This window comes from Silurus meridionalis, chromosome 4 (assembly GCF_014805685.1).
Source record: "Silurus meridionalis isolate SWU-2019-XX chromosome 4, ASM1480568v1, whole genome shotgun sequence".
Lineage (NCBI taxonomy): Eukaryota > Metazoa > Chordata > Actinopteri > Siluriformes > Siluridae > Silurus > Silurus meridionalis.
In genome coordinates, this window is record NC_060887.1 from 32414315 (window position 1) to 32438515 (window position 24201).

Consider the following 24201-nt stretch of genomic DNA (forward strand, 5'->3'; position numbering starts at 1 on the left):
TTTCACCTTACGTGACTTTTCCGCCCAGTCTCTTTAATAGGTGAAGAAAATGATTGACGGGCATTTTATCCAATCAGAATGAAGTATCGGAGCGTGACCGTGTAGACCAATCAGAGTGAGGTGAAGGCGGGTCTGAGGCGGGTAAGTGGGCGTGTCATGTGCATGTCAGACTCACAGGAAAGCTGCCCCAGTGTTGTTTCTTGGAGCTGGAGTGAGGTGAAGGCGGGTCTGAGGCGGGTAAGTGGGCGTGTCATGTGAATGTCAGACTCACAGGAAAGCTGCCCCACTGGTGTTTCTTGGAGCTGGAGTGAGTTCCTGACTGTGTGTGTGAGTGTGTTAAAGTGTGTGTACTGGTGGACACACTGCTAAGCTGAGATCTTCACTACGGCCTTACTAATGGAGGATCATGGATCTGACGGGAAAGCGGTGAAGTATTACCGCTTGTCTGAAGTGGAGGAGCACAACTCGTTCAAAAGTACATGGATCATCATCAACCATAATGTGTACGACGTGACAAAGTTCCTAGAAGAGGTGGGGTTTGATTTATATAATAATAAAAAATGACGTGTGCAGGCCCTACAGGAGTCTACAGTGTTACTGTAGACTGTAGACTACAGTGTTACTGTAACCGAACTGTGCGCGTGAGTGAACTCTAGTGAACTGCTCGACTGAGTGAGGACTGAGAGAGGTTTGGCAGTGAGATGTGTGTTCAGATAGGATTAGTCAGCACACAGAGACTAGAGGATATCTGCACCTTTCATCATTTATTTTACACACACACACGCACACACATTTACATTACACATTTATGTCATTCATGTTTATATTGACGTTTATATTAACACACGTGTCTCTCTCTCTCTCTCTTTCTCTCACTCTCTCTCTCTCACACACACACACACACACACACACACACAGCGGTGCATCATGACTGCAGTGTTTTGTGGAAGCTTTCCCAAATATCTGAGTTCAGCATTTTACACTACTGCATGTCCAGTCTAAGGAATTTTCTAATCAGTTTTCAGTCTGTGTAAGAGTTTCTTTCTTTCTTTCTTTCTTTCTTTCTTTCTTTCTTTCTTTCTTTCTTTCTTTCTTTCTTTCTATGTAACTAGCTTCTTTCTTTCTTTCTTTCTTTCTTTCTTTCTTTCTTTCTTTCTTTCTTTCTATGTATTTAGCTTCTTTCTCTCCTTCTTTCTTTCTATGTATTGAGCTTCTTTCTCTCTTTCTTTCTTTCTTTCTTTCTTTCTTTCTTTCTTTCTTTCTTTCTTTCTTTCCTTTTCAGTCTATGTAACATTATTTTTTCAGTCTGTGTAACAGTTCTTTCTTTCTTTCTTTCTTTCTTCTTTCTTTCTTTCTTTCTTTCTTTCTTTCTATGTAACTAGCTTCTTTCTTTCTTTCTTTCTTTCTTCTTTCTTTCTTTCTTTCTTTCTTTCTTTCTTTCTTTCTTTCTATGTATTTAGCTTCTTTCTCCCTTCTTTCTTTCTATGTATTTAGCTTCTTTCTCTCTTCTTTCTTTCTTTCTTTCTTTCTTTCTTTCTTTCTTTCTTTCTTTCTTTCTTTCTTTCTTTCTTTCTTTCTTTCTATGTATTTAGCTTCTTTCTCTCCTTCTTTCTTTCTATGTATTTAGCTTCTTTCTTTCTTTCTTTCTTTCTTTCTTTCTTTCTTTCTTTCTTTCTTTCTTTCTTTCTTTCTTTCTTTCCTTTTTAAGTCTATGTAACATTATTTTTTCAGTCTGTGTAACAGTTCTTTCTTTCTTTCTTTCTTTCTTTCTTTCTTTCTTTCTTTCTTTCTTTCTTTCTATGTATTTAGCTTCTTTCTTTCTTTCTTTCTTTCTATGTATTTAGCTTCTTTCTTTCTTTCTTTCTTTCTTTCTTTCTTTCTTTCTTTCTTTCTTTCTTTCTTTCTATGTATTCAGCTTCTTTCTTTCTTTCTTTCTTTCTTTCTTTCTTTCTTTCTTTCTTTCTTTCTTTCTTTCTTTCTTTCTTTCTATGTAACTAGCTTCTGTCTGTCTGTCTGTCTGTCTAAGATAAGGCACAAGACCACACACACATACACATCTCAATTACCTCAATTACATGTAAACTTCTTAGTGTACAAAGACAACTGGGGCAAAATTACTTTTTTTTTACGTTTAATTACGTTTTTTTAGGCTGACTGTGCACTCAAACTCAAACTTACCTCATATCCAGAAGAGATGTTTGTAGTGACTGTATGACTTCATGAAGTGAGTGCTTAGTGGCAGTACACTTTAATGACTTCTAACAGTGTTTTAAAAGAACAAAAGGAGAAGTAAAGTAATGAGAATAGTTTATATATATATATATATATATACAGTAAATATAAATATAATGAATTAGATGAGGAGTTCCCTTTTGTGTCTGGTTCCTCAAAACTTGCAGGCACTAACATAAATTCATATTTTATATCCTTTATTTCTTTCAAGCAGCTTTGGAACAATGTCCATTGTTAAAAATGCTCTACAGATAAACTGAATTGAATTGAATGTTTAACGTTCTAGTTCTAATGGCCTGTTGCCCGAACCCTTAGCAGATGGATATTATGACACAGGGTGTGTAGTTAAATAGTATCGTGATGTGATTGTGACTTATACCACATCAGTGTTCCGGTCTGGAAGAAGGAGACACATGGTAGAAAGTCTTTAAGATGCAACATAAGACCTGGTTGTCTGAATGTCGTGTCTGTTCAGCACCCAGGAGGAGAGGAGGTGTTACGAGAGCAGGCTGGAGGTGACGCCACGGAGAGCTTCGAGGACGTGGGTCATTCCACAGACGCCAGAGAAATGAAAAAGAGCATGATGATAGGAGAACTGCATCCGGTGAGTAGCAGGTTTAAGACTTTCCATTCCTTCACCAGTATGTGGAATAGTTACAGTCATTAACACTGTGCTTTATAGTTATCGATAATCATGTTATCAGATCAAAGACATTCCATAAAATGATCTAACGGTTTTGATTTCTTCAAAAATTAGGCTACTTTTTTTACATGCTTATAATCAAATAAAGCTTTGGTAGATGTTTTTGTATCCATTTAACGTTGAATATCACCTATATTAAACATTTTACATATTGACTATGTGCAAGAGCAAGATGAGGAAAGAAAAGACACAACATCATGATAAAAAAGAGCGGTTTTTGTAAAAAAACATTTTTACCATACATAAACATACATTACTATGAAGGAGGTGTAACTTTCTTTCTTTCTTTCTTTCTTTCTTTCTTTCTTTCTTTCTTTCTTTCTTTCTTTCTTTCTTTCTTTCCTTTTTTAGTCTATGTAACTAGTTCTTATTTTCAGTCTGTGTTTCTTTCTTTCTTTCTTTCTTTCTTTCTTTCTTTCTTTCTTTCTTTCTTTCTTTCTTTCTTTCTTTCTTTCAGTCTATGTAACTAGTTTCTTTTTTCAGTTCCTGTAACTTTCTTTCTTTCTTTCTTTCTTTCTTTCTTTCTTTCTTTCTTTCTTTCTTTCTTTCTTTCCTTTTTAGTCTATGTAACTAGCTTCTTTCTTTCTTCTTTCTTTCTTTCTTTCTTTCTTTCTTTCTTTCTTTCTTTCTTTCTTTCTATGTAACTAGTTCTTATTTTCAGTCTGTGTTTCTTTCTTTCTTTCTTTCTTTCTTTCTTTCTTTCTTTCTTTCTTTCTTTCTTTCTTTCTTTCTTTCTTTCTTTCTTTCCTTTTTAGTCTATGTAACTAGTTCTTATTTTCAGTCTGTCTTTCTTTCTTTCTTTCTTTCTTTCTTTCTTTCTTTCTTTCAGTCTATGTAACTAGTTCTTATTTTCAGTCTGTCTTTCTTTCTTTCTTTCTTTCTTTCTTTCTTTCTTTCTTTCTTTCTTTCTTTCAGTCTATGTAACTAGTTTCTTTTTCAGTTAGTGTAACTTTCTTTCTTTCTTTCTTTCTTTCTTTCTTTCTTTCTTTCTTTCTTTCTTTCTTTCTTTCTTTCTTTCTTTCTTTCTTTCTTTCCTTTTTAGTCTATGTAACTAGTTCTTATTTTCAGTCTGTTTCTTTCTTTCTCTTTCTTTCTTTCTTTCTTTCTTTCTTTCTTTCTTTTTTCAGTCTATGTAACTAGTTTCTTTTTCAGTTCGTGTAACTTTCTTTCTTTCTTTCTTTCTTTCTTTCTTTCTTTCTTTCTTTCTTTCTTTCTTTCTTTCTTTCTTTCTTTCCTTTTTAGTCTATGTAACTAGCTTCTTTCTTTCTTTTCTTTCTTTCTTTCTTTCTTTCTTTCTTTCTTTCTTTCTTTTTTCAGTCTATGTAACTAGTTTCTTTTTCAGTCTGTCTTTCTTTCTTTCTTTCTTTCTTTCTTTCTTTCTTTCTTTCTTTCTTTCTTTCCTTTTTAGTCTATGTAACTAGTTCTTATTTTCAGTCTGTGTTTCTTTCTTTCTTTCTTTCTTTCTTTCTTTCTTTCTTTCTTTCTTTCTTCTTTCTTTCTTTCTTTCTTTCTTTCTTTCTTTCTTTCTTTCTTTTTCAGTTAGTGTAACTTTCTTTCTTTCTTTCTTTCTTTCTTTCTTTCTTTCTTTCTTTCTTTCTTTCTTTCTTTCTTTCAGTCTATGTAACTAGTTTCTTTTTCAGTTCGTGTAACTTTCTTTCTTTCTTTCTTTCTTTCTTTCTTTCTTTCTTTCTTTCTTTCTTTCTTTCTTTCTTTTTTCAGTCTATGTAACTAGTTTCTTTTTCAGTTCCTGTAACTTTCTTTCTTTCTTTCTTTCTTTCTTTCTTTCTTTCTTTCTTTCTTTCTTTCTTTCTTTCCTTTTTAGTCTATGTAACTAGTTCTTATTTTCAGTCTGTTTCTTTCTTTCTTTCTTTCTTTCTTTCTTTCTTTCTTTCTTTCTTTCTTTCTTTCTTTCAGTCTATGTAACTAGTTTCTTTTTCAGTTCGTGTAACTTTCTTTCTTTCTTTCTTCTTTCTTTCTTTCTTTCTTTCTTTCTTTCTTTCTTTCTTTCTTTCTTTCTTTCTTTCTTTCTTTCTTTCCTTTTTAGTCTATGTAACTAGTTCTTATTTTCAGTCTGTGTTTCTTTCTTTCTTTCTTTCTTTCTTTCTTTCAGTCTATGTAACTAGTTCTTATTTTCAGTCTGTGTTTCTTTCTTTCTTTCTTTCTTTCTTTCTTTCTTTCTTTCTTTCTTTCTTTCTTTCAGTCTATGTAACTAGTTTCTTTTTCAGTTCTGTAACTTTCTTTCTTTCTTTCTTTCTTTCTTTCTTTCTTTCTTTCTTTCTTTCTTTCTTTCTTTCTTTCTTTCTTTCTTTCCTTTTTAGTCTATGTAACTAGTTCTTATTTTCAGTCTGTTTCTTTCTTTCTTTCTTTCTTTCTTTCTTTCTTTTTTCAGTCTATGTAACTAGTTTCTTTTTCAGTTCGTGTAACTTTCTTTCTTTCTTTCTTCTTTCTTTCTTTCTTTCTTTCTTTCCTTTTTAGTCTATGTAACTAGTTCTTATTTTCAGTCTGTCTTTCTTTCTTTCTTTCTTTCTTTCTTTCTTTCTTTCTTTCTTTCTTTCTTTCTTTCTTTTTTCAGTCTATGTAACTAGTTTCTTTTTCAGTTCCTGTAACTTTCTTTCTTTCTTTCTTTCTTTCTTTCTTTCTTTCTTTCTTTCTTTCTTTCTTTCTTTCTTTCTTTCCTTTTTAGTCTATGTAACTAGTTCTTATTTTCAGTCTGTTTGTGTTTCCTTCTTTCTTTCTTACTTTTTCATTCTTTGTAACTAGCTTCTTTCTTTCTTTCTTTCTTTCTTTCTTTCTTTCTTTCTTTCTTTCTTCTTTCTTTCTTTCTTTCTTTCTTTCTTTCTTTCTTTCCTTTTTAGTCTATGTAACTAGCTTATTTCATTATTCTTATTCCATTTTTTTTTCTTTCCTTTTTGGGTCTATGTAACTAGTTCTTTTTTACTTAGTCTCTAACTTTTTAAAACTAAAATAAAAATCGAATGTATATGTCAGGCACAAAATTTTATTTTTTATTTTATTATATTTTAGAATTTCCATATAACAGCTTATGTACATTTTTAGTTGGAGCAAATAATTTTTCTTCAAATTTTCTACATTATATAAGTGTTTGTAAGTGTAGACACAGTGCATAAATAAGTAAAAAAAATAATAATAATAAATAATTGAAGAAACATTGCAGTGTAAAATCAGATTGAAAAATGAAATATGATTATATTACTGCATTGTTTAGAGTTTTCGATTAACTAATGCCACTTTCCATTGAATTTCTTGTTATATGGTGTAAAATGTCATCCTTTGTAATTAGACACCGGATTACTGTGTGATTCAGTGAGAGCGGCGATCGTGCTCGGGTGATTGCACTCCGTTTAATTTCTGTTGCTTTCTGATCTGAAGTCCTACTGTAAAGTTTGGTGAGATCTGAACGTGTAGACATGCTACAGTACATCAGGGGGACGCATAACTGAGCTGCACTCAACCAGAACATTGTGTTTCTTTTGTGTAATTTAGGACTGAGCCCCGGCCATTTCCCTTCTGAACAGTCTGCTTTGTGCGGCTGGGCTAGATAAATGTTTTAGCATCGGGGCGATGCGTAACTTTAGCTTATGCAATCCCAGATGTTTTGCATGACCTGTGGAGCTCGAGGCGCTCGCTGGAATCTGTTTTATTGAGCTGCACAGGACTGCATTCACGGTGTTAAATGAATTACAGGGTTCGCATGCGAATTATTTAGTCTTTAACAGCATGTCAGTGTTTGGCTGTGTGCTGAGTGTGTTCTATTGATTTATATGTGTATTTGGTAATGAATTACATTTATTCTCTCTCTCTCTCCTTCTCTCCTTCTCTCCGTGCAGGATGACAGGCATAAGATCGCCAAACCACCCGTATGTAACATCCCTATCTCTTCTTAGAAATGTCCCAACCACTGATAGTGTTCTATTTTTTATCACTATCGCATGATAAAAATGTAAAAAAAAAAAAAATCTGTTTTTGTTTTTTTTTTGTCTCTACAGGAATCACTCGTAACCACAGTTCATGAACCCACAAGGTAATCCCAGAATGCATTGCCCCTAACCGTCATACAGTGTTAGCCAGAATAGTCATGTAGCAACAATTTCTTTTTCATGCCAAATGTGGTGAGTAGTGTCTGAGGGAAATTACAGAAAAATGATTGAATTTCTTACATCCTCCAGGATGCTTCATTCTGATTATATACATTTATATATATAATATTTTTAACGTTTAAATTAGCACGTGCAAACTTTCACCTGCGGGATACCTGTCTTAGCTAGCCAGTTAGCTAATTTAGCGAATGCTATGCTAGGCTGAGTTGTATGGTGTATTTTGACAGGTGAAACGAATGAACATGACGATGCAAATTAAATATGATTCGAGTAAAATTTTAGAGCATCTGATTTGATCAGTACTCAAATATTTGAATCATATGAACGTAAGATCAAAGGTGCGCTAGTCCTCAACACCAAGACACATTTTTAGTGAAAAGCAAAATCAGTTGATTTGAAGGCATGATTTCCGTGTATATTTAACACAATGGATTTTTGATAGTTTTGTGTTTCTATTGTTCTTGTTCTGTTTTTCTTTGGTCCTGAAGCTGGTGGACGAACTGGTTGATACCCCTCCTGGCGGCTGTGATCGTCACACTGATGTACCGTATATATACAGCTGAAGATGCATGACCGGTGCTTTTACTCACACACACTCAGTGGACTGTTGGTGTTCAGCTGTCATTGCTGTATGTAATTTCCTCAGCACACATTCCGAACGCTGAACTCGACCATCCATAAGATAAAACATTTCAGGGTTTGTTTTTTTCCACCAGCCGTCACAGCTATAATTAATGAAGGTTTTTTTTTCCTAATAGTTGCAAGCCTCTGTGTAATTAAACACAACAGTAAGGCAGTAGATGTATAACGATTTCTAATTACATGCATAAACCTGCTTTGAAAAAACAACAAAAAAAAAAGGCATGCAATTAGTGTGCAGGTTTTGAGACAGGTTTCTGAGGCATTATCAGTGATTTTGTGTTTTTTTTCTTCATGATTTTGTTTCATAACACAAATAGATTAACGTTGACCTTTGAAGGCAATTCTTTCTCTTTTTCTTTAGCTCGTACTAACCTTTTTATGTATCACACACTGGATTATAACGCCAACTTTTTTTTTCTTTTTATATTTCTTTAAAAAAAAAATGCTGCTGTTGTCTTATTTTGTTGTACAGGGATCAAACACCACTGGTTAAGTCCTACATACACTTGCCAAAAGTTTGCAGAGCTTTTTGAGCATCACATTCCTCATTTGGTCCCAGTTTGCTCTTATAACTTCCTCCACTCTTCAGGGAAGATGTTCCACTACATTTTGGAGTGTGCTGATAGATATTTGTGTTCTTCATACACAAGAGTGTAAGTAAAGTCAGGTACTGGTGTAGGTGAGGTGAAAATGTATGGGGTTCAGTCAATGTTGCAGTTCATCTCAAAGGTGTTCAAAATGGTTGAGATCAGAGCTCTATAGCAGGAGATCTTCCACTCCAACCCATGTAAAGCATATCTCCATTGCTGGAACACGTTACGTCCTCCTAGTTCAAGTGAAGGGAAAATTTCATGCTATCCAAAGACGTCCTATACAATTGTGTTCCTTCAGCTTTTCAATAACTGTTTGGGAAAGAAATGCACATGGCAATACTTGTGTCTATATAGTGTATTCAATAGTTTTTCCTGCTCACAATTCACCCCAATCATCTAATGTGTTATATAGAACTTCCTTTGGTGAAGTGGTGTGTTGATAAGGCATCCTCCAGCACCAGGTTTGATAAAAGACAAAGGGAAGTGTCTATAAACATGTGAATTATTTGGCCTGTACACAAAATGGCAAAATGTTAAGTGGTTAAGATGTTGGACTTTGAATGAAAAGGTCTTCAAATCCCAGCTCTACTAAGCTGCAACTGCTGGACCCTTGAACCAGGCCCTTAACCATTAACTGCTTGTTGTATTGATAAGAAAGCTGTACATGGGTAAAAGTGTCTGCCAAAATGCAGTAAATGTAAAACCTTTGCTTTTAATGGCAACAGCAAACAAATCATTTGTCAGGAAATTAGCAAAAATGAAACAATTACATTAAATCTCTAGCAGCACCTTTAATCCCGGTTTCATTGACAAGCTCGTTGTCATCAGGTTTTTCAGAGAACCAAAAATAGAAATCACAGAAGATACAATAGTATATTTTGTCCACTCAGACAATTTGACCTTAAACATTTGAATCATTTACGATTGACCTTTTCGTAAGAGGAGACCATATAACCGAATTTTCTCTTTTTCCCCAAACAATTCGCTCCAAACAAAAAGTAAATGGTGGCACATGAGCTCTCAGAAGCGCATTTGTTTCACGCTCCTTTATTTCCTGACTAATAATTTGATGTTAAGACCTTTAAATACTTCATATGTTCCCGTTTTGGGATTGACCTTTTTTTCTACACATATACACCTTTATGTATTCAGTGTTGAGGTAGTTTAAATCCAGGCCTAGAAACCGATTCGCTGCATATTTTAACACACTAACATATCTTTCCCAGTTTTATTATTATCGAGGAGTTGTACTGAGGACCACCCGGGTGCTGACAACTAGAAACGGTGCTGATGCATTCCATTGTATACATCTGGATTTAAGCAATGTATTGTTTGAAAGATCATTATGTATCCTGTGAACTACATCGTATATATTTTGTAGCACCCCAGGTATTCATTGGGTTTTTTCCTCTAAAGTGACCTAAAATCTGAAAAAACAGTATTTCCAAATCTCCTGTTGTCTGCAATACACAGGGCATAGTGTTGTGGGCCAGTACTGACACACACACACAAAGGCTCAAGGATAATGAAGGTTGATAAGCTGTTATAGAAGAAGAGATGTATGTAAGCTTCCATGTGACTCATCTACTCAGGAATAGCATCACGGTCAACAAAGCATAGTTTGAATCCCGTCCTGTCGCAGCAAGCGATGAAAAATTGCGCTTATGTGTCCAATTGGAGTTTTTCCCCTCTTTGTTCATTATCTTTTAATTGCATTAAAGAACGAATTATTTAAAAATCCTGTTGTGTGTTCATTTTTTTCTGTTGTGCTTTGCGTCTCTTTTTACACACACACGGTTTGTTCGTCCACCGCCAGCATTTGGTGTGCATAAAGTATGTCAACTCAAACACGTCTAAAATGACCCGTAAGTGAACCGTACTCGGACCACCCCAGACATGATCTCATTGGGGTTCGGTTGTCAGGGGTTTTTTGGCGGTCACTTGATTTGTGATTTGCGAAACCAAAATGATTGCAGTTTGCCTTAACGCCTGAACAACTTAACCCTTGCTGTTCATACGGAAATTTTTTTTTTAACGTTATAGCAAGTCAAGTGAAGAAGCTTTTGTTGTCATTTCAACCGTGTATACAGTGGTGTGAATTTCTGACTTCTTTTTTCATGTTTGTCACACTTTAATGTTCCAGATCGTCAAACTAATTTGAATATTAGTAAAAAATAACACCAGTGAACACAACATGCAGTTTTCAAATGAAGGTTTTTTTTTAATAATTAAGGCAAAACAAAATCTATAACTACATGGCCCTGTGTGAAAAAGTGTTTGTCCCCTAAACCTGAAAACTGATTGGACCACCCTTAGCAGCAACAACTGCAATCAAGCGCTTGCGATAACTTGCAATTGCTGCAATTCGTATAGGGGCAAACACTTTTTCACACCACTGTAGCTGACACTGTACCCAGTGAAATGAGACAACGTTCCTCCAGAACCCTGGTGCTACATACAACAACATAAAGCTACATAACAGAACACACAGAGCTGAGGACTAGTAAGTGTCCAACCTGGTGGAAACAGTGCAAAGACAACACAACAGTAAAACCCCAAATGAAGGAAAGAAGCTCTAACCTGTTGTTGAATGGTCATGTAGCAGTAATACTCATTGTAAGAAGAAAAAAAAAGGACTTTATCGTTATATTGACCATATGTTTTGTTCTGCACAGCAATAACCTGCTTTATTAAGGACACCTGTACACCTCTTTCATGCCATTAATGATATATCAGCCAGTTCTGATCGAAGGCTTCAGCTCATATCCACACATCAGAATGAGGAAAAGTGTGGAATCTTGGTGACTTGGCATGGATGCAGGTGCCAGATGGGCTGGTTTGAGTATTTCAGAAACTGCTGATCTCCTGGGATTTTCACACACAACAGAGTCTCTAGAGTTTACACAGAATGGTGCAGAAACATGGTGTGAGAAACCATACAGGTCTGTAGGCAGAAACACTGCTGATAGGAGAGATTGGAGGAGAAGGGCTGAACTGGTTCAAGCTGTCAGGGAAGGGAATGGTAACTCTTTACTATCGTGGTGAGCAGAAAAGCATCTCGTTATGCACAACATGTCGAAGGTTGGAGCAGAAGACCACTTTAGGTTTCTCTTCTGTCAACCAAGAACAGGAATTTGAGGCTGCGGAGGGTAAGTGTCGATGAAACTGGAAGATAATAACACCATTTTTTTCTCTTTGTCAACCACTTCCATTAAAATATCAGATAGGTCTACGGCATGATGCAGGAGTTTGATGGTTCTGCAATGAAAATCCCTTACTGTGTTGCTTTCTTCCACCCCCATTTGCCTCTGCGACAGTTTTGTTTTTGACTATATGATCTATAATTCAGTGATACACAGCTCGATCTATAGAAGTCATGATGTGAATGAGAACTGGTCTCAGAGTTCAAAGTAATTGTAGCTATAATTCTGAGTATAATGGTGGCATCATCATGCTTCAAGTTCCCCACTTCTGATTCGTTAGATATGGAGCTGTCACACTTACAGACTTATAGGATGGGACCAGTTTTATAGGCAAGACCCAAAGAGCTGAGCTTTATGACAGGAACTAGAGAAAGCCGATGGAGGTCAAGTCAGACATACTGTGTCCCTTTGTCAGAATAAATGAATGCCAAAAGGGGAAGGAAGTCTTGTTTGTCGCTTGTACTACTGGGAGGCTTCATATTTCACCCCTGAGTGAAGGTATGTATGAATGGGTTGACTATAAAAAGAACTTCATTATCAAGATTTCAACACAAGTCCCATGACACTGATTGAACTGATGTGTTACTTTGCTGCCATCTGGTAGTCATTCCTAACCACTGCAATTGTAAAGTTTAGGATTGTTTATTTTCTTCTTATACCAATATATATATTTGTGTGTGTGTGTGTGTGTGTGTGTGTGTGTATACATATGTATTTGTATGTAAAAAAGAAAGAAAGAAAAAGAAAACCTATATTATATATATATATATTTAGTTATGTAAACATTTACTGTATCTTAAACTTGAGCAGAAAAACAGGAAAATAATGTAAATGGGACTTTATTTTAGGGAAAATTTGTGTTTTTATTTAATTATTATTATTATTTTTTTATTCAGCTGAAACAAATGTTTTACAAATACACATTTCAGCATTATCACTAATCTGTGTGCAATTTCCTTGATAACCAATCAAGTGGACTTATGAAACTATTGATTATATCGCAATCGCTTATTGCAATTTTGACCACAATAATCGCAACATGACGTTTTTCCAAATTGTGCAGCACTAAAAAGAACCATGGAGAAACAAAACGTTAGACTTACAGTATATACAAGTGCTCATTACAAGGACATGTGTAGTCCTGTGAGAGTGCAGTGGCTGATGGGAATCATAGTAATAGAAAAAAAAAGCCACCAATTGTGCAAGTTCCCCCACTTAAAAAGACGAGAGAGGCCTGTAATTTTCATCATAGGTACACTTAAACTATGAGAGACAAAATGAGAAAAAAAATCCCGAAAATCACATTTTTAAAGAATTTACTTGCAAATTATGGTGGAACATAAGTATTTGGTCACCTACAAAAAAGCAAGTTTTCTGGCTCTCACAGACCTGTAACTTCTTCTTTAAGAGGCTCCTCTGTCCTCCACTTGTTACCTGTATTAATAGCACCTGTTTGAACTCGTTATCAGTATAAAAGACACCTGTCCACAACCTCAAACAGTCAGACTCCAAACTCCACTATGGCCAAGACCAAAGAGCTGTCAAAGGACACCAGAAACAAAAAGACTATTGCAGGAGTGACAGTCATTGTAAAGGCTAAACAGAAAATAAATTTGAGGTGGAGGCGAGGGGAGAATGTCCTCAATGTAGCATAAGTTGGAAGCAGAGGTGGGAAGTAATGAAGTACAAATGCCTCGTTACTGTACTTAAGTAGATTTCTCTGGTATCAGTTCTTCAACTTTTTACTTTTACTCATTGAATTCTTTACACAAATATCTATACTTTCTACTTCTTACATTTTCAAACCAGACTCGTTACTTTAGTTTCAATCTATTTGGTAAAATGATCAGTATTTTTTTTCTTCTCATTGTGCGACCTTTTGGAGCACATCAACCTATTTCTTTTCATTGCGCGTCTTTTTCAAACTTCTACTGGTGTATCATTTCCTGGCTCTCAAATACCACTGACTTGGTTTATGAAGCTAACAATCAGCAAGGCAGAAGGCAATAAGAAGTCTGGGGTTAACGTGGGTGAGACAGAGGGAGTCAGTGATGTAAACATGAGAACAGAGACATTCCTGATCATCATCATCTTTTCTCTGCTTGTCTTCTATATGCGGATGTTCAGCCTGAATACATTCATTAGATAACTAAATTTGAAATTATTTTATATTAATATAATGTGAGGTCCAATTACCAGTGTGACACTAAAACAGGTAGTAGTAATGACTACTTTTTACTAAATAACAAGTCAGAGCTCAAACTTCTTTACTTTAACTTGAGTAATAAAGTGTAGTCAGAACTTCAACTTTTACCAGAGTCTTTTAAAACATGAGTATCCGTGCTTCTACTTGAGTCAAGACTGTGTGTACTTTTGCTATATCTGGTGTGAAGAGACATACAACTTCCAACGATTTTAGCAGAAAAGGCGGAGCAATGTCCTCATCTAAGCAGGTAAGTAAAGTGATGTCCTGAGCATTGTCCTCGGCTAAACAAGATGGCTGACTGATATCCTAAACCAAGCAGAATGGCAGTCCATGGCAGAGCAAAACGACAGAGTGACATCCAAGACTGGGAAATTTGATTTTATTATTCTGTCATGTTCTCAAAGTCATGTGAGGGTGCAGTGGCCGATGGGAAACGTAGTCCAGGGTCATAATCCGGTCACAGAGTCTCTCATAGATGTTTAAGTAAGACTGTGATGGTTATAGCATGTAATTTTATCTTTATTAAATTATTTGGGAAGAGACCCATCAGGAGGGAAATTGTTCTTCAGAAGATAAATGTGCTCTGTCAGAAGAGCTTGTGTTGGTGGGGGTTTGAATCCTTTTCAAGGGTCAAACAAATCATAAAATCATAATAACTGTCAAACAAAGAGCTAACAGATTTCCTTTTGATTCTTTTAATATTGAAAAAAAAATGTAATTATTACATTTCTCCTTTCTCTTCTTTTCTTTTTTTATTATTATTATTGTTATTGTTGTTGATATTAGTATGCATGCTACGCTTCCGTTATCCTCATTCGACTTCCCAAATCTGTGATGCAAACCCGGTCCCGTGAAACACGGCACGTATTTCATAGCTGAGCTTCAACAAACACTGCTGCTTTCTCTGCTAATATTGACCACTGCTAAATACTGTCACATGATTTTATGTGCTCAAACAAGAGGAGTTCACTGCAGAAAAAACATCTAGTCTGTCCAGTCTGATACTATGATACTACAGTTCCTCTCATGTTTTTTACCAAACCTGATTCACAGACGTTAAAAAATGAGACCTGTTATAAAGCTCAAGGCCGATTATGACATCATCAGACTCACACCCGAGGCGCTCTTATTTTACTGAAAGTCACTCAAATGATGGTGTTGTGCAATTGTGTCACTTTTACACGTAATAAATCAATGAGTGAAGTCATTCAGTTGTAGTGGTTGAGTAATAATTTATAATTACTCATATAGAAATGATGAAAAATATACATCATTTATATAAAACAAATCTATTTAGTATGTCTGTTTTACATAAGTAGGAATTTATCATCCTGTTCTACCAAAAATTGAATAAATATCACAAAAAAAACCAACAGAATCAATATCAATAAATGTCGGTTTTCTTACAATTAATTGCTTAAAAAAATAAAAGCTAAAGCTTTTGCTTTAAGCAGTAAAATGTGGGTATTCATTTTATTTAAAGCCTTGTATCTATCGCTATGTTTTTTATGTAAAAATGTTAAAGTAGTTGATGGTGCAAGTGTATGACAATAAACCTTACCAACATTTAGGAATCTTATACAGAGTGACCTGTGGTGAGACCTGCGATGTTGTATGGTTTAGAGACAGTGGCATTGAGTAAAAGACAGGAGGTGGAGCTGGAGGTAGCAGAGCTGAAGATGTTGAGGTTTTCGTTGGGAGTGACGACAATGGACAGGATTAGAAATGAGTTTATTAGAGGGACAGCGCATGTAGGACGTTTTGTTGACAAGGTGAGGGAGGAGCGATTGAGATGGTTTGGACATTTGTAGAGGAGAGACATGGGTTATATCGATAGGAGAATGCTGAGGATGGAGCCGCAAGGTAGGAAAGTAGGAAGGCCAAGGAGGAGGTTTTGTGGATGTGGTGAGGGAAGACATGCAGGTAGTTGATGTGAAAGAGGCAGATGTACAGGACAGGGAGGTATGGAGACGGATGATCTGCTGTGGCGACCCCTTATGGGAGAAGCCGAAAGAAGATGAAGAAGAAGAGGAGTGTCATAATGATGGTAGTAAGAGGTAAACTGGTTAAGGTAGGACACCACTAAAGGCCTAGGTATGAAATGCACAGTCTGCTATTGACACAAACTATTTGGTTAAAAAGTTTGTGGACACCTGACATTTACTCTGCAAAATGGTATAAATGTAATGAAATATACTGAATGACAAAAATGTATTCGCTCCCAAAATGTAGTGGCGTGTCTTCCCAGAAGAGTGGAGATTATTATAGTACCTGAAGGGAGACTAAATGGAATGTTAAATGTAGGGATGTAATGGTGAGGTGTTCACAAACATTTAACCATATAGTGACTTAAGCAAATTTAGTAGCTAATTGGTATCATGACATCATTTCCTGCAGGAAAATAATGGCCAGTACATTGCAAAGAACCCGAAGAATTGTGACATTTATCTAATTAGCAGTATAGCCTAGAGCATAATAGTGAAGGCACTGATTGAAGGACATTTTGAAGGGTAAATGCTCATAGCAGCTGTTTGTAGGATCATCAGGGAAAAAAGACATTCAGTAAGGTATTGAATTACCGAAGGGACCAACTGATGCATGGGACACTATGTTCCCCTGGATAATTTATTCACAAAGCAGAAGTTTGTAAAGAGTTTGTTATAATTATAATATGCACAAATAAAAAATGATCTGTACAACCTGTACAATAAAGTTAGTCAAAATATAAACAGAGTTGAGTTACACTACATTGCTAGTGCATTTAAATAAACAGTTCCAGTTTTTTTTTTTTATAAATAATATGCAGTTTATACAGTGGCAGGCCATCAGGGCTAGCAAGACCTTCTCAGCTTGCCTAAGCGCTATAATAACTACTGACTTACATTTTAATATATTTTTAGCCATGAATTTTTATTATATTCCCAATAGTCTATTCTCCTCATTTCATAGCTTTTCTCCTAAGTTGAAGTTTCTATCAAATCAGATTTCAGTTCATCACGTGTTGCCGTAACGCCAGGCTGTGAGCATGCTTCTTCATGAACCATTTACACTTTTGCGATAGAAATGCATGGAAAAGACGGGTTCATTTAATTAGATTGGATTGGATTAGATTAGCTTCAACTTTATAGTCATTGTGCAATGTACATGTACAGAGCCAATGAAATGCAGTTAGCATCTAACCAGAAGTGCATAAGTGGTGTATTTACAATAGATAAATAAGGTATGAGGTCCATATATACAGGAATGAGGGTGATTAATGTACACACACCATATATTATTACCTACTGCACGTTCTGTACATTAATATATTGCCTATATATATATATATATATATATATATATATATATATATATATATATATATATATATATATATATATATATATTAATGAGGATAATATTAATGCTGCTGCTACAGATGATGTATTAGGGCAGTGCAGCTGTGGCTGCATTGAAAGGAGACTTGTTGAATTGGGTTTCTTACTTTAGTAATGACGCTCATTCTCACTGAATGAGATACTTGTCTGTGATGCATCGCTCTGTTGTTCCGCGTTTCTGTATAATATTGATGGTTTCTTTAGCTGTGGTGTCATGATGGAATTAAGAGGTAGATAGATTCAGGTAGGACACCACTGAAGGCCTGCTGCTCGGGTTGTACATGAGCTGTCTACATTTGTATAAGAACTCAGCTAAATTATATTCTTGAGCATAAAAATGCTGTATAAGCAATTTTGCACTGAAGTGAAAGAGCAACCTGTCCATTATACTGTGATCGTTAAGCATACGATTTGCATGTCATTATGGATTTGCTCTGCTTTTGAACAAGGAAAACATTTTCTGACCTCAAAACATTATCTGATACTAATTCTATTGGTCATTTTTAAGTGTTTAGTTTCATTAAAGCACTATTTAAATATACATTTTATAACCTCTTTATCTTATGTACCTCAAAAGGATTGAAGTGTTATCACTATTTACTATTGCTACTATAGGAAAAACCCAATATTGAACATTAATACTATTCATTAATAATAATGGCCTCAAATGCTGATAATGATAATGTGAGATATTTGCATCGGATTTTACTATTAGAACTTAAAAATAGATATCAATAAATAAATACAAATAAATAAATTAATCAATAAATAGAAACTTTGCTAAGTATCAAGTATTTAAATGTTTGGGGTTTTTTTTTGCAAACCAACACCATGTTTGCAACATCATATTATATGTTCACATATTTTTGTGTATTGCTTTTGCACTATAGTAACATTGTAATGTATGCCTTATTCCCTAATCATTTTGCCATTGGCTGCTGGAAGGGTTTACAGAGTAAGAACTTCATTGTATTGTGTAAAAGTATGATTCCTGTACATACGGCAATACACTTGTGAATCTTGAATTACAATTATAAAAAAAAAAATCCACTTTTTTATTTATTTATGCATTTAATAAAGAAATCTGTCCGATCTGTCCACTGTTAAATCAGCAAATCACTGTATCAACAAGTAGAGCACAGTGTCATGTCTGTTGCAAAAGATTTTATTTCTGGCTCTCGTGTTAAATGTTCACCTTCACTAGTGTTATTCTACCTCATACTCACAGCTGAGAGTCAGACACACACATCTTACATCTCAATTTTTGCACTAACTAACAGCTCAAATCTGAAAACAGGTTGCCAGGGAAACATGATTAAATTGCAGTGAAAGAGTTATAGCACACAAAGACAGAGAGATAAAATGTTCTCCTGTTTTTGCACTATGTACTACATCCAGCAATGAAATGGAAAACAATAAATAAATACAGGATATGAGAACGAGAGAGCTTTGTGTGTGTGTGTGTGTGTGTGTGTGTGTGTGTGTGTGTGTGTGTGTGTATATATATATATATATATATATATATATATATATATATATATATATATATATATATACACACACACACACACATAATGTGTGTGTGTGTGTGTGTGTATATATATATATATATATATATATATATATATATATATATATATATATATATATATATATATATATATATATATATATATATATATATATAATTTTCGCCCACCCCCTACGCCCACCCCCACCCCTACGTCCCCCTACTTCTTCTATTGAATGCTTTGGTGAAAATATGTAAATAATCATTCCAATAAAATACTTTGATATTGATGTATGAATGTATACATCAATAATGTATACATCAATAAATATATAAATTAACAGTACTGTGCAAAAAGCAAAAATTTTAGGCAGGTGTGAAAAACAAAAAAAGTGAGAATGCCTTTAAAAATAAAAGTGTAGATTATTATTATTTTTTTTCCATCAATGAACAAAATAGAAAGTAAATGAACAGAAGAGAAATCCAAATCAGATCTATATTGTGTGACTACCCTTCTGGCATTCGATTCTTAATTTTGCACACTTTGCACACAAAGTCAGGGATTTTGTAGGATCAGATTCAGGTATATGATTAACCAATGATACCAAGCAGGTGCTAATGATCATCAGCTTCATATGTGGGTTGAAACGCAGTCGTTAACTGAAACAGAAACAGGTGCGTAAGCTGAGACTGTGGAAGACAGTTTTATGTCACAGGCCATACAAGATTGAGCACAGCAACAAGACATAAGGTCATTATACTGTATCACCAAGGTCTCCTCCAGCCAAAGATTTCAGAGAAGCCTGGGGTTACAAGATGTGCTTTCCAAGCTATTTTGAAGAAGCACAAAGACACAGGCAATATTGAGGACCGTACATGCAGTGGTCGTCCAAAGAAACGTAACGCAGCAGATGAAAACACATCGTGTCTACTTTCCTTTGACATCTGAAGATATCCAGCAGTGCCATCAGCAAAGAACTGGCAGAAACCAGTGGGTACACTTGTCTACTGTGAATCGTGGTCAAAAAGCCATACCTCCAATATGGAACCAAAGATAATCGCACAACTATGCACAAAAAAAAGGAACTGGGGTGCAACATTGGTGGACAGTAACAAAGTAAATGTAGTGTACTTAAGTATCTTCTTCACGTATCTGTACTTTACTGAAGTATTTCCATTTGGGAAGATTTTTTTATTTGAACTTCAGTACATTTTAAAGCCAAATGTCTTCCTTTTCTGGATTGGTATCCAGGGTTTGCAAAATATACATCAAAATGTATTTTAAATAAAAATACCCAACACCTTAACTTTTAGTGCATCGAAATAAACTACAAAATACAGCAGCCACACCATGTATCAAAATAAACGACTGTATTATTGTATTTTAAAACAAACAAACTTTTACAAGGGAGCATGAAATTTCTTCGCAAACCTTCCATCAATTTGTTTGATCTACTGTATCCCTTCACCATTACACTGACTCGGTTGATTAAGTAAACAATGTCTGATAGCAACAGCGTTTCTCTGTCTGAGTCACGCGATAAACTGATATATACAAACCATTTAACAGATCAAATATTCACATACATTTCCCTGTGATCTGTTTGACTGATTATCGTTCTATTAATAGATTTGTGTCTTGTGATAAAAATGATAATACGACACTATAAATCATAGTACTGTAGATACTTAAGTACATTTGAAAGCAAATACTTGTTAAAGTTCAAGTTTAAGGAGAACTCAAGTACATGGTTTGTGTTGTACCATTGGGTGCAGAAAAGTGGCAGCAGGTGCTTTGGATAGATGAGTGAAAATCTGAAATATTTGATTTTACAAATGATGTTGGAGATCTGGTCAGGATTAACGGTGTCCTCACTGCTGAGAAATACAAGCAGAAACTTATCTATCATGCAATACCACCAGAGAGGCATCTGATTGGCCCCAAATGTATTCTGCTGCAGGACATTGACCCCAAACACACAGCTAATGTTGTTAAGAACTATCTTCAGCGTAGAGGAGAACTGATGCTTGATTTAATTGGGATTTCTCTTCTGTTCATCTACTTTGTTAATAGGTAAAAAATTCTATCTATATATTTAGTTCATTTTGTTGAACTTCAGCTCATACACAGGTCATCTCTAGACCTACTGTATGAACTAACTTGAGAATAGAGAACATGTGGTTTACAGGATACATCAATGATTAAATGAAAATGTGTGGAATGCAACCACTGTCAGGGAAGGAGAGTGGTCTAGGGCAGGGGATCTAGTGCATTAACCTGTCAGCCCCCTAGTCACACGTTCACACACACACGCGCGCACGCACACACACTGTTAAAATGGTCTCACCTCCCCTGTATGACCCACTGATAAACTTTGTGTACTCTAGACCCATTCTGTGCTCTGATTGAGACTCTGGATGATCAGCACGGTGGACATGACTCAGTCGGTGGTTTCGTCGCTGGTGTTACAGAACGGTCATGGAGACGACGATGAGCCAGACGACTCCGAGCCCGAGGACATTTACCTGCGGGACAGGCGCAGGGCCAAGTCTCTACCGGCGTACCCCGAGCAGGCCGATCTGTTCAGCCGTCTGTCCGAACGCTGCAGGAAGCGGGTCAAGTTCGCCGACGCCCTCGGCTTGAGTCTGGCCAGCGTGCGGCACTTCAGCATCGCCGAGGATCCCCAGGTGCCCTCCAAGGTGTTCGCCGCGCTCCGCCCGCGCCCCGCGCTCCACCAGGCGGAGGCGCCGCAGTCGGCGGAGTTGCGCGTCGCGCCGGAGGTCGCGGAGGCGCGCGCGCTCCGCCGCCGCGTCGCGCTCGAGAGCGCCTCGTTGTCCGGGTGGTGCGTGCGCGGGCTCGTGCGCGCCGGCGCCGCAGTCGACGCCGAGGTCGAAATCGAAGTCGGCGTGCGCTACACGTTCAACCGCTGGGCGTCGTTCTCCGACGCGGCCGCCGCGCCCGTGCCTGGGGAGAGCGCGTCCGGCGGCCGCAGGTTCGCCTTCGCGGTGCACGTGCCGCCTTTCCTCGAGCCGGACGCCAGGGTCCACTTCGCCGTGTACATGAGGACCGAGCGCGGGGAGTTCTGGGACAACAACGACGAGCAGAACTACTGCGTCGAGTGTGGCGGCATGCTGTGAACACACCAAAAAAGTCTACACGTGGGTTTCTCTACTAGTTGGACACAGCTGCTTTTACTCAAAGCCAGTAGCTATTTATAATAGTCAATTCTATTTCTAACATTTACCATTAAAACAAGACATGAGCTACATATTGGCACACTTTCGGTCTGACCTGACCCAAAAAAGTCCAGTAAGCTCATTTCCACTAGGTAACATGTCGTGTTACAGTGCACCAATATGACACTAACTCTATATTTATCTATCAGCTTGGGTCTAGTAGACCATTTGTCACTTGGGGGTCACATGAGCTAAACATGGTGGACACCATGGCAATATGACCAACACTAACCTGATGCTGGATATGCCTCAGACGTGTAACTCTGAATTTCTGAGAAAACAAACAAAAAGCCCCTACAAGTCAGAATTTCTTGTAAAGTCGGGAAGGTCTTCTCAACCTTGAGTTAAACAAGTGACGTCATATGAACGTGGCTGCTCGCATCGTCAACTGTAGGCAATTTAGGACTGTAGGTACAAGTAACTACTTAACAATCGCATTACAACATACAGGAACATTCTCTTGTAAAATATGTGTATAGTGTTATGATGAGGTGAATATACATCACTCATCATAGTTACCTGCGGACATACGGAGGTCAAATATTATGCAATTTTGTCCTAATTTCGTCCTAAATTGTTGTTTTGAGATGACAATTGCAATTGGGGGTAGCTCAAGTTGTACAGTCACTGAACCAAACATATCTGATTGTATTATGTAAAGTAGACAGGACTGCTCAAAATGTCCCCACAAATCAAATCAAGCGAATATTGTGTTAAAAAAGACTAACTGGGTGGTTTATATTAGCTAACATGACAGCTTGATTTATGGGCATTTAAATACACCTGCATTGTGTGTAGCATTGTAACAAGTGTAGAACTGTTGTCTTGCACACATTAAATCAGTGCCATAACACTTTACGGTCTGGTAACTGCTTCAGCACACACTTCTGTTTAACTCGTGGGGTCTTTACTGAGAAATTAAAACTGTAATTGATATATAACTGTTAGGAATCTGAAAAAAAAGACAGAAGTAAAAGGGAAGACAATACAATACTACTAACTCCAAACCTTTTACAAAACAGTCAGGTTACATGAATAACCAAGTGTATAGTGTAGAAGGTGAAACCAAGTCCTCACAAATCAGTCCAGTTTGTGTTATAAAGAAAAACACGACCAAATTTGTCAAGCCACAGTTTAGGATCTTATTATTTTTATTTTATTTCGAATTAAAACCTTAAAATTAGGTTCTTTGCCACACCAAGTTTAGCAGCAACTTTCTGATCCTCAACACGGAGGTATGTATGTTCAGTGGATCTTGTGAACCTTGAAGTTTCCAGGGACATGACCCATTTTCGATCCTGAATCCATAAAGCCTTCTACCTTTGAGAGTGCATATTATGTTGTATATTGTTTTTACACGCTCTGATGAAAAGAGTTGGTTTAATTTGAGGGGGTTTTGTAAAATTGTAGGCCTCAAACCACAATACTGTATATGTCAATTTCTATGTATAATACAGCTATTGATTGTAGCATAATTCTTCCAAAAGCGAATAAACCAAAGTATGCATCGAAGAGACTATAATTAGTGGAAAGTAGCACGTGTGTTATTAAAAAATCTTGTATTTTTGTGTATTTATTGTATTTTCGTAGAAATTTATGGAACATTCTGGAAACGAAGGTGGTGCTTTGTGAAAAACCGAATACAGTGATGCCACCGAGTCTGTTGTAACAATGTATAGATCTATTAATAATAAAAACAGAAATGTTGAAAAGGCACAAATTCTACTTCATTACACAATTAGCAGCAAAGTGTATCTTTTACACCATTTGAGCTGATGCAGTTATAGAGAGCGATTTAGGATTTGCATTTTTACCACTGAGCAGTTTGCTCAAGTGGTAGCTTGGTGGTGAAGGGATTAAAACTCATAACCTTTTCAATTATAAGCCCAAAACCTGAGCTTCTGCTTCTCCATGTCTATCCTAATGAATCTCAGTACCACATATAAAAGCAGGACATTGTGTAAATGAAGTGAGTGAATATAAGGGAAGCTTCTATACACTTACATAAAAAGGCAATAGTGGGGGAAAAAGCTAACTACAAACAGAAAGTGTTCAGCTGAATGTCCTGTCCCTTGAGCTTGACACAGACTGTTTTCAATCGTTACTATCCAAAGGTAAAAAAAAAAAAAAAAAAGAAAAAGCTGAGCAATATGGTTCAGAGATAAACGTGAAACACTCTGGGGAGAGAAACAAACTATGGTGCAATATCTGTATGGCTGTTTTGAGGGGAAAAGTCCTTTTTGAACATAACCTGATGCTTTGTATATGTGAAAAGTTTCAAAAAGGTTTACATCATGTAAGGAATTAGCTCTTAGATAAAGGTCCATCTCTGAAGTAATCACAACAACAAAAAAACCAGACTTACTTTTGCTTGTAAGTG

The 24201-nt window shown here is 36.3% G+C and overlaps 2 protein-coding genes across 3 annotated transcripts; both read left to right on the forward strand.

The window, feature by feature from the left end:
* The first annotated feature begins 263 nt into the window (after positions 1 to 263).
* LOC124384964 (cytochrome b5) lies at positions 264 to 8154 on the forward strand. The gene is made up of 5 exons (XM_046847992.1): positions 264 to 531; positions 2708 to 2836; positions 6784 to 6813; positions 6943 to 6977; positions 7542 to 8154. Exons 1-5 carry the CDS (start codon positions 397 to 399, stop codon positions 7624 to 7626), a joined length of 414 nt encoding a protein of 137 aa, XP_046703948.1. The 5' UTR covers positions 264 to 396; the 3' UTR covers positions 7627 to 8154.
* A 3259-nt stretch (positions 8155 to 11413) lies between these two features.
* On the forward strand, positions 11414 to 23337 carry ppp1r3g (protein phosphatase 1 regulatory subunit 3G). 2 transcript variants are annotated; one of them, XM_046846307.1, is made up of 2 exons: positions 11414 to 11437; positions 20973 to 23337. In XM_046846307.1, exon 2 carries the CDS (start codon positions 21003 to 21005, stop codon positions 21720 to 21722), a length of 720 nt encoding a protein of 239 aa, XP_046702263.1. In that variant the 5' UTR covers positions 11414 to 11437; positions 20973 to 21002; the 3' UTR covers positions 21723 to 23337. The 2 variants fall into 2 exon arrangements, with proteins under 2 accessions (XP_046702263.1, XP_046702262.1); XM_046846306.1 differs by lacking the exon at positions 11414 to 11437 and adding an exon at positions 19036 to 20658.
* The last annotated feature ends 864 nt before the right edge of the window (positions 23338 to 24201 follow it).

Bases quoted from the DNA above. Each gene is read 5' to 3' on its own strand.
- ppp1r3g (XM_046846307.1), top strand. From the start codon at position 21,003: ATGATCAGCACGGTGGACATGACTCAGTCGGTGGTTTCGTCGCTGGTG.
- LOC124384964 (XM_046847992.1), top strand. From the start codon at position 397: ATGGAGGATCATGGATCTGACGGGAAAGCGGTGAAGTATTACCGCTTG. The intron at 532-2,707 runs GTGGGGTTTGAT...GTGTCTGTTCAG, and splicing joins TGACAAAGTTCCTAGAAGAG to CACCCAGGAGGAGAGGAGGT. The intron at 6,978-7,541 runs GTAATCCCAGAA...TTGGTCCTGAAG, and splicing joins ACAGTTCATGAACCCACAAG to CTGGTGGACGAACTGGTTGA.